Here is a 16,698-nt window from a genome sequence, read left to right as displayed (position 1 = left end):
GATTTTCGCCCTTTGAGGATCTCCAACAAACATGGGGTACCTTCCCAAAAAATATATTTGTCAAGACGCTTTGCCACCATCTAGTGTCCTTCGAGAGACAGCGGCCAACAGGTTTTAAACGGTAGTTTTATCAATCTGGAACTAGATTTAAGGGAAGTAATGCGTTTCATGGTTTTCACTGATAGAAATTTGCGCGCATCTGTTCCTGCTCATTCTAATTTGGATCCGGTGTTTCCCTGACCCGATGCCGGCACACAACAGCACACCAGAATTCGGTCGCTTCCGACGGAAGCCTTTCGGTCTCCGCCACTTGCCTTACTCAAAAATGCAAGCTGTAGCTATGACTCCGTCGGCATCTGCTTTACAGAGGTCAAAAGCATTTCGGTCTCATCGGCAATGGCTTCCAGCCTCACAAAAAACCACGAAGTTTGTCAAACACTGGCACTGTATCTGTCTATGCAGATTCCAGTTCAGCCTTCTCTTGGTCTCAAAGATGACAGAACAGACAGCTCCGTCCCAACTACGAGTTTCCGATCCTTGACAGACGTTGCGAGGCTTCAGTTGTAAATGCGTGCGCGTCTGCCCCGCACATCTGGGCTGTGTTCCATGTGTATCCCGCTTGTACCTGTGTTGTGCTCTCAGTTCGGTGAGGAAAAAGAGGCGAATATCGCTTTACCAATGCTGCACTGTATATCCCTTGTGGCCGTTACGAAAGTCTATGACCCACTTTGCTTTGGGTATGTCCAAGCTGCGATTTTGCACATGCTGCGTCGCCCCCCGCCCCCCCCCTCACTCTCGCGTCTTGACCCACAGAGCTAGCAGAATGTGCCATGAGCGCGCTTCGTTGTTCTTCTTTCCTTAACTGTGGTTTTGAAGAGTAACGCTGCCCCTTTTCATCACACAGTCCGCGGCCACACTTTTGTCGAGACGATACACGTAGCGGAGAGTTCGCAATATTCCAGTTGGACGGTAGCGCTGGAGGAGAGCAATGACAAGGACACTGTTGCTGCGCGCCCCCCGTCCCGCAGATCAGACAACTTCGCCGTTGCGGGATTATCGAATCTGTGAAACGACTGCAGAAAACATGTGTCAAAAGATTTGAGTGAAGCCACAGAATCGGCCTTCCCTTACTCCCTTTACTGGATTTGTTTCAAGCGCAATCTCTTACTGCCCTTCTTCACACCAACTAGACCAAAACAACCGTGGCAAGAGCAGTAGCGAGACACATCGACACTTGTAAGCTTCCCGCGTTTCTTGTGCGATCAGCTGGCACAAACCTCGTTGGACCGGGTGACCTGTGCGTTTGACTCGTTTCGGCTGCATTGTGATCGCTTTTTTCAACAGTGTTCCGATTTACCCCCCATGAGTCTTTATCACAAGAGTGGTAAACAAAAAGAGGTTCCCCGCTCCCTCAACGCGGGACTGAAAGTACCTGGCCGCTTCCCGTACGAAGACAAATGACACAGAATGCTCATGCGTCTTGTAAAAACCATCTGTATTTTGGAGTGCAACTCTTAAAGTATTTTCTTGGGATCTTCACGCTCAGAATGTTCCAGCGTTGTTACAAGAAAACCGGTGAGACATCTAGATGTTCTTCGGCACCTGAAAAACTGGCAGCCAAGTGGCAGCTGCATATTCCACAGCCCGTTGTTAAGGAGCAAAGTCTGCAGAACACGGCAGCGTTGTGCAAGCAATTCACCAAGCGGGTTCCCACCTCTTACTAGTTCTTTTGCCCCCCCTTTCCCCCCATTTCCCGCAGCTAACCTATTTGTCGGAAGCGGGTGATTTGTTGGTTGTCTTTTCTTCCCGGAATGGAGCGCTGGGGGTCTGCCCCTCCAACACAGCATGGAGGGCAGAGAGCGCTGCCACGACAGGATCGCTCGTCGCCTCCGTTGCGCAAAGACGTAAAGGGAGTTTCGCCGCCCATCCCGGTCGTTCCCTTTTCTTCTCAATCTGGAAGCCGATCTCTTGGGTCTCCACAAGGAAATTACATGCCGTATCGGCACGAAGCAGCTTCTGAGTGTTCGGGGAAAAAAGGGTCTCATAGAATACCGTCACGGAGTGTGTCCAGATCGGGTTCTCCATCCACTGGAATGGACGCCAAGCCACTATCGGTTCCACGGCCTTTCCATCGTTCCTGGTCGACGAATCCTCAACCAGGAAACGGCCATTCTTCGCATGTTTCAGGAAGCAGTCGCCTCTCCCGGTCCTTAACAAGCCACACACCGTTCCACAACGCTCCCAACACCGTCCTTCTTGTCGGAGGAAACTCTGCGAGCCAGCGAAGGCGACTTACTGACGGAACTTATGTCCCGATTGTGGCGTTAACTGCTCCACCCTCAGAAGACCGAACGGGAAAGCAGTGTTCGTCATCACCTGCTCGGCAGCACTCGTCTGGGAGCCGTGCTAGCAGCGCTAACCACCACTCCACACGTCACAGCTCTTCTCGGGTTATTCAGAAATCGCTTTCTCGCAGCCGTAGTGTGTCCCACCACCGCAGCCTGCAGAATTCTCATGTAGATATCCAAAAGTCTCACAGTAACGACCACCACTCTCACGGCAGCGGCCGCCTTTCTCACAGTTCGCACCACAGTCGGCACTCAAAGTACCGCCACGGGCATCACCGGAGCTCTCGGAACCACTCGCCTTCGCCTTCCCATCACTCTCGACACCGTGACAGTTCCAATCCCAGTCATTCTCGCGGAAAATTCGCGTCGCCATCGAGGAACTATGGTTCCAGAACGTCGCATCGGCCGCATTCGCGGGACAGGAAGATTGTCGAGAATCCCCGAACTTCTCATGACAGCCGTACCGGATCCACGCTTCCCGATTTTTCTTTGTCGCCTTCTCGATATGCCCCGCCTATCTCGCCGCCTCGAACCCATCAAACGTCCTATGAGTTGGACAAAACTGCGCCACCATACCACCCCGTTGCCCACTACAACTACAGCGAGCGGGATTTTTCTCCAAGACATCAGTCGCCGCGTTCCGGCTTCCAGCCGTCTCACGCCATTGAAAATAAGTATGGAAGAGGGACATCGCGTGTAGATGTTTTAGACAGACTCCACTGCAATGCTCGAGTGAGTGAGACCGACTCTTACCGACCAGGAATTTCGATAATCGGAGGAAAGCAACTCAAACCTATTCGTGCCCGTTCTCCGCGCCGTTCACGCTGCTACGCAGCCAACGTCGACTCTGATGGACGGTTTTCGGCATTCTACCAGTCCAATGCTCAACGTACGATTTCTCCTAGCGATACCTGCCGTCCACGGGTAGTAGCACGTCCACCACCGTCGACTTCAAGATGCAGTCCGACCTGTGCACAATCGCGCCGTTTCGCTCCTCTGGATTATTCAACTTCAAGCGCGACTCGTCCTCTGCGAAATGTCCCAGTGTACTTGCCTTCTCGGAGGAATTCGCCTTCCCGGCGTCCTCCTTCCCAAGAAGGCCGAACCCACTGCAGTCCAGTAGGCGGTCGATCGGGATGCAGAGCAGATCCCTCCTTGCGCGACTGTTGCTCAGACATCCCTCCACGGGGCCAGTGGCTCTCAGGGAAGACAAGAACAAAACTCTCTGATTTTTGCCGTTCTGGTCGCCTTACCCCGGTGACGGGATGCGCAAAAGCTGCACAGGAGGACTCGTTTTTTGGCAGCCTTCCCAATTCTTCTTGCCAAGGAGAGATGCACTCCTTCCGTCGACCGTTCCGAGCCAGCTCCTCGGAGCACTGTCCACTTTCAGGGCTCCGTACACCGAGTCCGCTGTTAACTAGTGCGCACTGCCATGGAGCTATTAATATGTCTTGTTCCTCTTTGCCGTCTGTCTGCGGGGGGTCTGCTCTTCCCGTGGATCTCTCACGTCGCTCGCCGCACTGTCACCCCGTGAGCACCATTCTGGGGGACTGCGTGACGCAACGGAAGTCTGCGGCATGCCGGACAAATTCGCCCGCTGGCAGATGTTTCGACAGCTTGGCGACACAGTATCCACCTCCTCCTTGTCTCAAACTTCACCGCCTTACCCACGACGAGAGAAACCATCTTCCGCGCGACAATCTGCCTCTGTCGCCTGGCCGATGCATTCTTCAAGAACCCACGGATGAAGTGGAAGCGAGACGGGCTATCGATACGGCCGACCAGCTCCTGAAAAACGCGTCGCCCAGCGCACGGGTTCGTGGGAATCTGAGTTATGAACAAGGCTTGTCGTCAGTTTCGTACAAAAGGGAAGCGGATTCTTTGGGCAGGCGCTCCCCTTCACTAGGAAGGCGGGACTTTGCCAGCTCGGCAGCCGCCTCTACGCCTTTCCTGGAAAGCAAGCGTAGTGGGTGTTCTCGGGAGTTTTGTGAGTCGAATTTTCAGGTGTTCTCTAGCGCGCCGTATCCCGAGCTCACAAGTGAACGAAGTATCTGCTCTTCGCAGTCGCTCTCGAGCTCGAGACGAAGACCACTGTGCTCTCGTCGACCCGACACGGAAACGACTCTTTTGCGCGCTTTGAAATCCGGCCCATCTTCTCTCCCGGCCTCGGGTTCTTCATCGACTTCTACCGCCCCGTTTCTGTCCTCTGTACCGGGAAGAATCGACAAAGGAAGCTGTCTCGGCCGTGTCCCGCTTGAGGGTACCGGCCTGCGGTGCAGTCACCACTGTGACTGTCTAGAGACCCGCGACGAGTCGTGTCTTCCGAAGCGGAAAAGCATGGAGACTTCCTCGTTCCTGTCTGTCTCGCACGACAAGCCACGGCTTCCTGCTCGGGTCTCAGGCGAAATTGCCGCCGAGCGCCTGCGCCATAGACTGGATCAATGCCAGCGGGTGGAGGAGTGTAAAGACGGACTTCCCGCCGGTCGCCGTGACTCCGGCGGGTGCATCGACAGCGGCATACATGCTGACACCTGCCACGGCGTTCATGCGGCCCGCCGGTCACCAATTTCGCCGCTCTTCGAAGCGAGCCGATGCACTCACCTTTCAGAGGTCGAAGCCATTGAGGCTGAAGTGGAATTCGTTGAGAAGAGGCGCCGCGCCCGCGAGAGGGGCCAAGAAGACAAGCGTACGGAGACCCTTCTGCGCTCCTTCACCTGCCTCCCCCGTCTGTCCCTTCAAAACGCGAAGCGTATCGACACTCAACAGAAAGCTCTTCTAACCGCACGATCGCGTTTTCCCGCCAAGTGTTGCTTTCCAGGGGATTCTGAGGCCGACGCCGCAGCATGCAGCGATCTGTCCGAAAGCCACACCCAGAACCTCGGTTCTGCCCTTGCGTGTGCCCACCCGCCTAGCCCCCACACCCGCCAGCCCAGCATTCGCCTCGAGTCTCCGTCGGGTCTTTACCTAGGCAGATCGAGTGGCAGGCGCATAGCGGAAAGCAGCTGTCCGTCGTCTCTGGGGACCCCGAAGAGCAATTTCGAGACTTCAGTGTCTCTCTCTTCGGGCGCCTCGCGAGCGCAGCGTGTAGCTGAGATCGTCGAGCGCCTGAGTCGAGTGCAAGAAGCGGAGTGCGCGAATCTGAGAAGACGCTCGGCGGAACGCGCCGCCCGGAGTCGTCTGACGCCTCCAGGTATGAACATGCCGACCCTTGAAGGCTGCCGGCGGGCCAACGCGTGCACGGAAGAGATAAAGAGTTTGCAAGAAGCCTCTGCGCCTGAGGGCGCCTTCCCAGTCTGCCCCTTGCACGGTGGAGGCGCAAAAAATCCGAGAATAAGAGACGAAGAGTGGAAGCGAGACCAGAAACCTAGAGGGACCGCACTGAAGCTGAACGCCGAGCAACGCTCGCAACTCGCAGCGGCCTGTGAGACCCGGAACGCCCTCCTTGCGGCTCTAGCCTCACGAGCGCGACGCAGAAGAGAAGAAGCGACCGCGAGAAAGCGTCGCGATGGGGGAAGACACGCTGGAAGAACAGATGGGTTCCAAAGACACCGGCACGACGGTAGGGGCGAGAGGCACCTCTCGCCTTCTCTAGGGTCGCCTCTCAGCTCGCGACCCGCTGCTTCTAGCGTTCCCAACTTGTCCATTTCGTCAAAGTCGTGTCCTTCCTCTTCTTGTTCTGTCCAGACGGCCTCCTCAATCGCTTCCCGTCCGCCGTCGTCGATCCACTCTGGCAGTCGCGCCTCCTCCCTTTCCGCCGCTTCTCCCTCCCTACCGTCGCCCATCTCCCCTCACTCCGAGGAAAGACACCCGAAGCGTTCAGGAGACCTGAAGAGTTCAGAAGGTCAGAAGAGTTCAAGAGATCTGGTGTCTGTACAGCTCTTGCAAGTCCCTTCCGCGAAAGGCTCCAAACCGCCGCGTCGCTCAGGCTCCAACGCTTCAGCCCCAGACCAACCGGCCTCTCCTCGGCGCTCGGCTTCTCCAGTAGAATCTCCGAGAGACCTTGCCCCTCCCTCAAGAAGTCTCAGTCGTGCCTCTTCGGCGGCCAACTCGAGAAGCGACGGGAGTGTCTCTACTAGCAGGCTTGCGGAGATAAAAAAAGCGAACGAGGGCGACAAGAAACAGGAGAGCAAGGGGGGGAAGAAGGAGGTGAAAGAAGAAAAAAAGAAAGAGAAGGCGGCGCGGACGCTGTCGCCCTCGCCGACTGTGCAGAGCATCAGCTCCCGCGCGTCTTCAACGCGAAGCAAAGGGAATCCGGTGAAGCTTTCGTCTTCCGCTGACGCGCCACACGCGCAGAGGAAAGAGAAAGGCAAAGTGGGGGGGAAGAGGCCGACGAAAGAAGTCTGGGACAAGACAAGAGACCAGACCGCCCTCTCGCCGCTTCCTAGCGCGAGTGTGAGCAGAGCGTCGTCGACCGCGAGTGTCTCCCGAGGCCACCACACGGCTCGCTCTAGAAACAAAAATCTGGGCAAGACAGCGAAGAAAGAGAAACATACAAAGTCTGTCAAGGCCCTGTCCCCGTCTCCCAGCAGGAGCCTGAGTCGCGCCGCTTCGCATTCGAGCACGCGCAGCCACCACAGGAGACTCTTGGGGAAGCCTGAGTCCACCCAGGAGGGAGAGAAGAGAGCGAAGACGCACAAGACCCACACAAGCAGTTCTTCCTCAACTTGCGTGAAGGGAAAGAAGGCGAGGGAGGCGCCTCCTGGAGAGCCGAACAAAGAACTGAAGCGAGGCGCCTCGGCCAACCCCTTGGTCGGCATGACTTCCCCTAAGCGCATACACTCGAAGAAACCGCTGTCGCTGTCGCCCTCTCCGTCTCGGCAACAGCGCCATAACGCGTCCCTGAAGAAGCAAAAATCATCGTCTGCTCACGAGAGACACTCCTATCGGCGCTCTGTGACGGCCTCAACTTTGCCGAGCCCTGAGGCTCTGGCAAGGGGAAGACGTATCTCCCGGGGTGGGTCTGCCCAGCGTGAGCAGGCACAACAGAAAGAGAAACGCCGAGACGAAGACGCCCGGAAACGCCCCCACGGATCCCAGCGACTGCCAAGCCAACTGCACCACTCTCATGACAAGAAAAGCAAAACACACAAAAGTGCCTCACCTTCAGTCTCCCCTTCAGCTGCTCATTCTCGCTCTAACTCGCACTTGCCCTCTCGGTCTCCTTCTCATTCTCGTCTAGCTTCTGCTTCCTATCTCTCTCCTTCGCGCGCCTCGTCCAGGCGACACGGGCGAGAACACAGTTCGAGTTCGGTGGGTTCCAAGACGCACAAGACGAAAGATTCCGAGAGACACAAGAGGACGAAGGACGATCCGACAAGCTCGCCACCAAGTCGCAAGGACCCGTCGCAAGCGGGTGGAAAAGGTACAAAGCGAGTTAGAGATGAGGAGGCGCGAAATCGAGAGACCGAGAGCGTGCTCAGCGAGAGAGAGAGAGCGGACGAGCGAGTAAAAACTGGGGGAACGCATACAGAAGCCAAATCACATGAGCGTTGCAGATATGTAGAGCTCCGAAGCGCAAAGAGGTTAAAAAGAAAAGAACAATCTGCGTATCGCTCTCACGCACTGGCCTTTCACTCTTGTAGATCAGACGCCGAGGGTGATGCCTGCAGCAGAGGCTCTCACTCGTTTACCGCGTTGGGCAGGCGGTCCGTCTCTTCACATCGAGAAACGGAGACACACCAATGGTTCACATCTACGTGTCTGCTTGCACTGTCTCTTCTGTTTGTCGCTTCCTTGTTCGTGTAGGAATGGAAGATCGAGCCTGATGTTGTTCCTCTCCCTGTGTCTCTTTCAGACGCGTCGCATGGCCAGCATTGCCTGGCGGCGTACCCACTGGCTGCGCACTTGCCTCTGACGCCTCGCGAGGTTCTGCCTTTTTCAGAGTGCTTCCTAGGGGAGGGGAAACCGCGGGGCAAAGCTCCTGAAGCGTCTTCCCCCTCCACGCAGTTCTTCGCCTCTCTCGCGGACCTGCTTTCGCCGACTTCTCGCGGAGCTCCTGATGGACGAGAACGGTCACCAGCCTCTGCGGACGTCGTGCAAGAAACTCTGGCGAAAGCTGGACTTCTCTGCGGGTCTTTCGCTTCCCTCTTCTCCCCTGGATCTCTTGTCTCACAGGAAGCAGGACTCAAGCGGTGGAAGGAGGAAACGAGGAACGAGAGCAACTCGGCACTGGCTGCGGGGCCGGAGAGTAATGGAAGAGGCGAGGCGACTCAGACAGCCGACGAGGCTCCTGTACATCCGACAGCGCTCGTGGATTCGCTGTTGAGGGAAATGAGCTCGAAAGTGGAAGGATCTTCTGTTTCGCGTTCTCTTCTGCTGACGTCGGAGGTTCGGCTACGCGATCTCATCGATGGCCAAACAACACAGGCATGCACCCCAGGGGGCTCGGTTGCGACTTCCCAAGCTACCTCCTTGTCTTCCTCTTTGCAGTTTGCAGACGCAAGTGCTACCCTCTCGTTCATTGCCGAGGAACTCGAGGCGACGTCTCAGCTATGCAGGAGACTCTCCGGAATGCCCCAGTCCCCTTCTACCTCAGCGTCCTCCACTTCCTTCTTGTCTTCCTCCCTTTCATCCTCTTCTTCTTCCCTTTCGCCTCCTTTTTCGTTGCAGGACGTTCCTTCATCTGCAACGACGGCTCACAGCAGTGACTCTTCGCGAGGTGCAGGCTGCGGCCGCGGCTCATGTTCTGCTTCTCCCTCGTTGGTTTTCTCTTCTTGTCTCTCTGTTCCCTCTCTTGTCTCTGGGGGAGCCGACGGTGCTCAAGATGCCGCGCTTTGCTCCGTGGCCGGGGCGGGTGAGGAGCTCTTCACGGGGCAGGAGACAGAAGAGACTTACAGAGAGAGAAATGGGTGCAGTGAGCGGAACCAAGAAAATGAGGCCCGAGTAGACACAGATTCACCGACACCCGGAAACAGAGAGTTTTCAGATAAAGCAGACACCCCCAAAAATACACAAAACCTTCGCTGCACCACGTGCCGTGCCTCTTCGTTTTCGTCTTATTCTTCCTCGTCGCTCTCTTCTTCGTCAACTCCCTGCTCTTCGTCTTCCTCGTCTCCCCGTTCTTCTTCTTCCTCGTCGCTCTCTTCTTCATGTTCTTCTTCGCTGGCGTTGTCTTCGTCCTCTTCCTCCACTTCTTCTTCCTCGTCGCTCTCTTCTTCATGTTCTTCTTCGCTGGCGTCGTCTTCGTCCTCTTCCTCCACTTCTTCTTCCTCGTCGCTCTCTTCTTCATGTTCTTCTTCGCTGGCGTCGTCTTCGTCCTCTTCCTCCACTTCTTCTTCCTCGTCGCTCTCTTCTTCATGTTCTTCTTCGCTGGCGTCGTCTTCGTCCTCTTCCTCCACTTCTTCTTCATCCTCGCCTTCTCGTTCTCGCGTGAGTCGCGAGACACAAGGAAACACACGAGAGGATGAGCACAGCATTTTGGATCTGTCCGAACTGCATGCAGAACAGGACGCTGAATCTGTCCGCGCTTTGAGCGACTCGGCTTCCGAGTCGCTGTCTCCGTTTCTCTCGACTGCGGCTGAAATTCGTATGTTGCTTCCGGACAAAGAAGAGGTTGCCGCGCTCTTCTCCTTCGTTTCTTGGAAAAGCTGCTTTTCAGCTGATCCGAGCAAGCGCAGACGGTCGCGCAGAAACTCCAAAAGAGGCGCCGAGCCGTTGACGAGCGCATGGCGTATAGGGGCACCCCAGAGCCTCTTGGGAGCAGCTAGCCACTTGGGGACAAGACCCTCTCTTGCCGAGGTTGCCGCAGGTTCCTTCTCTATGGTGCAGAACGGGGGCGACCAGGGAGACGAAGACGCGGGAGACAGACAGACAGGGGACGGACACAGCGAGGAAGAAACAGAGACCGAAGACGAAGAGGTGGAGGACAGCACAGGACAGCGGAGGAAGCCGGCATCTACGAAGTTGAGAGATTTGCTGAGAGCCTTCAGAGACAAACCTGGTGAAGCGGCGCACCCAGCGGCCGAAGAGACAGAGACAGAGGAGGTCGACGAAGAAGAAAGGCAAGCGCTTCTACAGAGACAGGGGGCGAGCGAGAGAGGAGACACGGCGGACGACGAAGCCGCACAAGCAGAGGCCCCCAGTTGCCTGGACGAGGCGGCCATAGAAGACCTTTGGCTGCTTCAACAAACGAACGGGGAAACAAGGAAACTGCTGGATAAGTGCGCAGGAAAAGGGCTACACACAGCTTCTTCTGGGCCGCCACACAATAAACAACAGCATCTCTTCAACTCGCTGTCATCAGAAACACAAACAGACAAAATGTGGATGCTGTCTTAGATGCATGCATGCGTGCCTACCACCACTCACATAAATACATATACATATGCCTATATATATGTATGCTTTCGTACAAACATACGTGTGCACCCATGTTCATAATATATATATATATATATATATATATATGTATACATGCACTCATACATGCAGATGCGGATGCATGATTGTAGAAGAACGCATCGAAGCGACTAGAAAGGCAGATGTTTTGATCACCGCATGCACGTCGACGGAACGAATCCCTGTAGGTCAGCTTCACAGTTTACGCAGTCGCGTTTCTCCGAACAGAACGTTCAGAATCTTCATGATTGTGGCTGCAGGATACTGACAGCTACACACTCTCTCTGGAGGAGTTTGCCCACGAGTTCCTGCGTCGTTTCTCTCTCTTTCTGCATGCGTTTTGTCTCGCGTGTCTCTCTTCCGCGTCTCGGCTCTTCAGCGTATTCCATTGTTTGCAGCCCGTGACTTCTGCCGCTTTCGACGGAGGGGAGGCGGCGTCTTCACCTCCGACTTTCTGGCGCCCCAGAGGCGCTGCTATGTCGCCTCGACGGTGCTTTCTCCCCTTGGTTTGCGAGCGAAGACAAGCAGAAGTCGAAGGTGGAGAGACTGAAGAGGGCGCACTCGAGCGGCAAGAATTGGCGCAACGCGTTCAAACCTTGCGCTCTGCCTTCACTGGGGCAGTCCCCTCTTTCTTCGCCGACTGTCGCTTTTTCTCTGCCAGTACACCCCGCAGATGTCCGACGGCAAGGCGCAGAGCCTTTTCCTCGGCTGGCTCGCCCCCCTGCCGCAGGGGAGACGGAGACGGCGAGACAGGAGAAATCCAACCGAGAAGGAGGACCTTGAGGCAGCTTCCCCAGAGAGAGGAGAAAGCAGCAACCGGGCCAGCTTCGCCTCTGGCGCGCGCTTTGCCTTCTTCTGCACGTCGCCGAACAGAAGCGAGAAATCCCGAGGAAACCCAAACGAAGGAGGAAGAACATGGGGAGGCAGGGAAGGTGGAAGAGCCTCTTTTCTGTGCAGAAGGTGGAGAAGAAGAGGAACGAGGGGGGGGAGCGAAGAAGCTGAAAGAGAGAGAGACGAAGCAAGAGGAAGAGACGAGAGAGAGACCAGAAGAAGTGGAGGAAGCTACGGTACTTGAATCGAGTAGAGAGAGTCGCTCTGCCTTAGGCTGTCACTGCTTTGCATCGGCCTTTAGAACGTCGGCCTCATTGCCCCCTTTCGCTTCTGCCAGTAGCTCTGAGAACGCCTTGGGTAAGAGCGAATTGAAGGAGGACGCGGTAGCTTTGCAAATCGACGACAGTCCCAAGGCGTCGGAATCCGGAGAAGGAAGGAGCGTTGAAGTCCCCGAACCGGCAGACGAGGGACGAATGGCTTCAGGAACTCAAAACGGTCCATGTCAGAATGAAGAAGAAGTGTATGAGAAGAAACCGACAGAACCAGGGACAGGAATAAACGAGCAAGAGCATGCGCCAGCACCTCGTTCTTCCGCCCTCACGGCTGTCCATACTCCCGACGACAGACCCGTGGGCAAGGAAACAGGAGACAGATACGAACCCCTGGGGGAGAGGCAGACAGGCCATGGAGAAGACGCGAAAGGGGAGAGCGATCCAGATAAGAAACAAGGCGCTCTGCAGCCTTCACTGTTGCAGGGGGAAACGCGAGTATCTGAAGAGCGAAGCAAACCCCCACCATTGTTGTCAGAAGATTCACAAGAAACAGAGGAAGAACAGGAGTCAATCATGGGGAGTTTCACCCTTCAAGAACTCTCTTCTTCGATCTCCGGCAAGCGTCCCTTTCGGCAGTCGGGTTTGAAGACACCTGAGGCGGACCCTCTCGCATCGCCAGCTTGCTCTGAATTTACATTTGCCATCGACTTTTCTCCGCAGCCGTCTGAACGTGCAGGCGCAGCTCACACCTCTGCGCCTGAGGCTTCTTTCTACTCCAACTTATCTTCGGAGACACGACAGAGTCCAGAAACTGAGTCTGTGTCAAAGGGGGTTCCTCAGATGAAGTTAACCTTGCCCAGGTCTAGGGCGCCGTCTTCTTCTCTGTCGTCTTCTTCCTCTTCTGCCTCGTCTGTGTGCGTTTCTTCTTCCTCTTCTGCATCTTCCTGCTCCACCTCGTCTATGATTCTGTCTTTCTCGTCTTCTTCGTCTGTCCCGTCTCTCTCTTGGGGTCCTTCTTCCTCTACTCCTTCCTCTTCTTCTTTCGGGTGCGACGAGAGTGACCTACCGGCTCAGTTTGCCTCTTCTGCTTCGACCGTCAAGGACAGACTGCTATGCTTAAGTGGGCATCAGAACGTGGAGAGGGCTGCGAGCGAGACGGGAAGAGAAGAAACGGCGACAAAGACAAGCGACGAGACTCTGGACGCCGCTGGAGCACTCGGAGACACACACACAAAAGAATCTGCATGTGACGTTGTCGCGAATGGGCATGTCAACAAGAGGCTGGCCGACGCTGGCGACGAAGCTCCTTCGTGCCCACCCCACAGCGAGGTCCGCGATGGAGACAGTGCGGGCAAGGCGCGCGAGCCTCCACCCGAGAGGCTTCTCACCAGCGACTCCGCCGAGACAGCGTCGCACATGTGGCTTGGCTCTTCAGTCTGCATTTGGGAAGCAAACGAAGGAGAGAAATGCCAAGACACTTCAGCGGAGCCACAGACTCGAACTTGCGCCATCCAAGCAACAGAAGAAGGCATGTACACGCTGTCGCCTCTTTGTGCGACGGGTCCTGGAGGTCTTCTGTACGTCGCCACAGAAGTACCAGCTGGACAACGGGAGGTGGAAGTACACCCCAGAGCTCTTCTTCGCTCTCCTCTCGGCTCTCAGGCTGGCGGCTGGGGCCGTACGAGGAGTCGCCGAGGCGGAGCCGAACGGAGGCACGCGCCCGGGCGGGAGAGACACCCAGCAAAAGAAGCTGTCACGACCCGGGCAAAAATCGAGGAATGGAGGCATGCAGGGGACATCGAGAAGTTTAGAAAAGTCTGTTTCCTGGGACGTTCGAACTCTGCGTCTGACTCTAAAACGTACGTTGTCGAAAAGCCTCTCGCCCATCCTGGTCCCTCTCTGGTAGCTTCCCATGAGGAAGCGAGGGAGAGTGGGGAACCAGCAAAGAATGAGAGAAAAGGTAGAACTCGACATCCAGGTGAGAGAAAAGAAGGCTCAAATAGCATGCTGGATCGACACAAACTGGGTTCCGAAGAGACGCAGGAGACACCTGGATCTGTCCGTTCCTCCGGACTAAAGCGGCCTTCTCTCGCGCGCCTCAGGGGGCTGCCAGAACTTCTGTTGAGACACGCGACGCATTTTTCTCGGAGCCCGAGGGTGGTTGGGAACGACGGTTCGCGAGACCAGACGGAGTTATCAAACGAAGAAATAACAAAGAGCCGTGAGAGGGAACGTTGCGGTTCTCGTTCAACGCGGATTCAGACGCTTCTTTCTCAGTCCGTTTTGTCCCCCAAAGAGGCCAGAAATCTGCGACAGCGAGAGAGGAAAAGTTCTCGCGAGCGACAGGGTGCAGAACGCTTATGCAGGAGGAGCGAACGCGAAGGTTCAGCATCCAGGCCCTCGTCGCCTGCCTCTCTCCGTCAGCCTTCGCGTATCTCTGCAGGTTCATCTTCTCGTCCTGCTTCCTCTTCTCCCTCGGCGCCTTCGTCCGTCTGTCCCCACAAACCTGCATCAGGACTTCGCCAGAGAGGTGAGGAAGAGAGACACGTCGCTGCTCGCTCGCCAAGCTGGAAATCGGTACCGAGTTCCCCTCAACTGCTTCCCTTTCCATCCTCGTTTCTGTCGTTTTCTGATTCGTCTCCCGCTTTCGTTCGTTCTGCCTTTCCTTCTCTTGCTCGGGTGCCCGAGGACGGCGAGGCAGGCGTCGTCGTCCCTCCAACTCGTCCTTACTTGCAGCTTGCCTCTGACCTGTCTTCCTGATCTGCTTTCGTCTCTGTGCCCTCGACAGGTCCTCGCCGTGCAGGCAGCGATGTCTCAGCAGAGAGAAGGGAACAGAACATGCCAGAGGAGAAGCGCGGCGACGGAGGTCACTGTCGTCTCTCCCTGGCGTCTGGGCGCGAGCCTCAAAGGGTCTCTCTTCCAAATATGGCCTTCCAAAGAAGACCCATCATGCGCGCGGGCGTCTCACCGGTCCCCTCCAAAACTCCAATCATCTCTCCCGCTTCGCTTCCTTCGTCGTTCCAAGTTTTCTCGACGCCGCGGAACTTGTGGTGTTTGTCAGACTCCACGCCTTGCCGCGCTTTACGTTCCACGACAACGCCTGAGTCTTTTGCTGGCTCTTCCGTTTCTTCTCCCGTCGAGGTTCATTCACTCGCTTCTTCGTCTTTGTCTTCCCCGCCTTGCGAGCGTCTTCCCGACGACCCAGTCGACAGCATGCGCCTCGTGAAGGCCAAACTTCGACTCGCCCGAGCGGCGCAACGCGGCCCTGTCTCGTCCTTGGTCTCGGCTTCTCCGGGGAAACTGAACGAGAAAGGCCGCGCGTTTCCTTGTCGCAGCGCTGCCTCAGAGGGACATGGAGACGACTCACAGAGGTTCTTTCAGTTCCTGCGCAAGACCTTTGAAGCAGGAGGAGAAGGTAAGTATGCGTCCGTTCTCCGGCCCCTCACGTCTGCAGCTCGTCCCTCGTTCGTGTCTGGCTCTTCACCGTTCTCTCCCTTGTTCGCGTGTCCTGCGTTTCGTCAGCCACCGGCTCCTAAAGCTGTGACATTGACTCCAGAAGACAAGACAGCCCGCTACAGCAGATGCTTTTCCTCGTCTGCGACTCTCGAAGACCAACGCGTCGCAGCCATCCCTTTACCCCACTGTTCACTGACGCCTGCCAGTCTTCTCCGTAACTCCAGAGGTGCCTTTTCTGCCCTCGAGTTCCAGCGTTTGCCGACTGCCTCGTGTTCCGGCCTTGCCGGCGAGGTCCTTGCAGCGGAGTGGGCGACGCGACAAAAAGGCGAAGGAGACAAACGGGCTCTTTTCAGAGACGAGAAGCGCGCGCGTGGATAGATCAAGACCAGGTGCAGAAAGAGGAATCTTCTAGAGAGAAGGCGAGAGAGCGCAAAGGTGAATGCGAGGTGCAAACCGAAGAAGGGGGTTCAGAGCAGTCAAGACATTGAGAACGGAGAGGGTTGCCTCAGCGCGAATGATAAGAGGCGGCAGGAGTTGGCCCGATAAGGGGAAAGGAAATACCACAACAGAGGCACACACCAGGCAAGCGTCGATTGAGTTTTCAGGCTCGCTGAAGCTCTCAAAAAAATGACAGAACGTCCAGCTGGTGTTTCGCCATCTTGGTGGGGTTTTGGCGGTCAGACTGCGATACGGTGGAAGAGAAACGCGGGCGAGAAATAAAAGCGTTTATACGCGCGTGAGGGCACGGACGAGAAACACAACGACACACACACACAGAGGGATGCTCCGGAAGTCTGTGTACACCGCGTAAACAGAAGGAACTCGTGAGGAGACGAAAGCGAAGGGCAGGAGGCGCTAGCACGCGTGTCGCGGATGAACGATAAACAACGGATAGTTGGGAACGTACAGTTGGTGCGCGTTTGCTTCCCCTAGTCACAAAGTGGGGACATGTTGCCAGTCAATTCGTCGCTCCTTGAGTTCCTAGGAAGTTCTGAAGAGAGTCTCTCCCTCACTTTGCCTTAAATGTCCGATTCGGCATTTCCCTGTCACGGAAACGACAGCCACCCGCCTCTCTTTCAAGAACATTCCACGTGTCATGAAATGGGAGGCTCTACTTTGGATCGTGGAGAGTGGCACGAGGACGTTCCCGTAGGATTCCCGAAACATTATGCTTTGGTCGCGCGTCTTTTTGTCTCTCTTCGAACTCTTCGCTCCCGTCGTCGTGCGTTACGCTTGGAGAGGTGACACGCAAAACGCCTTTTCTTGGAAAGAAGACAGGTAAGCCACTTTCGAAATTGCTTCCGTTTGAACGGCGACAAACTGCTGCCTCTCTACCTGGCTCTACCAAGGCGAGCGAAACAGCTCTCTAGAGAGCGCGAAATACGGTGTTTCAGTGGTGTTCCCTTTCTCTGCCTTTGCGCGAAGGCCGCTTCTGCCAGTCAGAATTGCTGATC

At 55.9% G+C, this 16,698-nt stretch overlaps 1 protein-coding gene across 1 annotated transcript; it reads left to right on the top strand.

The window, feature by feature from the left end:
- The first annotated feature begins 1,524 nt into the window (after positions 1–1,524).
- TGME49_223725 (hypothetical protein) lies at positions 1,525–16,631 on the top strand. Its single transcript, XM_018780014.1, has 4 exons — positions 1,525–7,710; positions 8,143–10,507; positions 11,065–14,318; positions 14,577–16,631. The coding sequence occupies exons 1-4, from the start codon at positions 1,812–1,814 to the stop codon at positions 15,620–15,622; spliced, it is 12,564 nt and encodes a 4,187-aa protein (XP_018635908.1). The 5' UTR covers positions 1,525–1,811; the 3' UTR covers positions 15,623–16,631.
- The last annotated feature ends 67 nt before the right edge of the window (positions 16,632–16,698 follow it).

This window comes from Toxoplasma gondii, chromosome X (assembly GCF_000006565.2).
Source record: "Toxoplasma gondii ME49 chromosome X, whole genome shotgun sequence".
Taxonomy (NCBI): Eukaryota; Apicomplexa; class Conoidasida; order Eucoccidiorida; family Sarcocystidae; genus Toxoplasma; species Toxoplasma gondii.
This window is presented reverse-complemented; position numbering and strand designations above follow the sequence as displayed.

Coding starts and splice junctions, on each gene's coding strand:
- TGME49_223725 (XM_018780014.1), top strand. CDS start 1,812: ATGGAGCGCTGGGGGTCTGCCCCTCCAACACAGCATGGAGGGCAGAGA. Junction 7,711..8,142: donor GTCGCAAGCGGGTGGAAAAG/GTACAAAGCGAG, acceptor TGTCTCTTTCAG/ACGCGTCGCATGGCCAGCAT. Junction 10,508..11,064: donor ACAAGGAAACTGCTGGATAA/GTGCGCAGGAAA, acceptor TCGGCTCTTCAG/CGTATTCCATTGTTTGCAGC.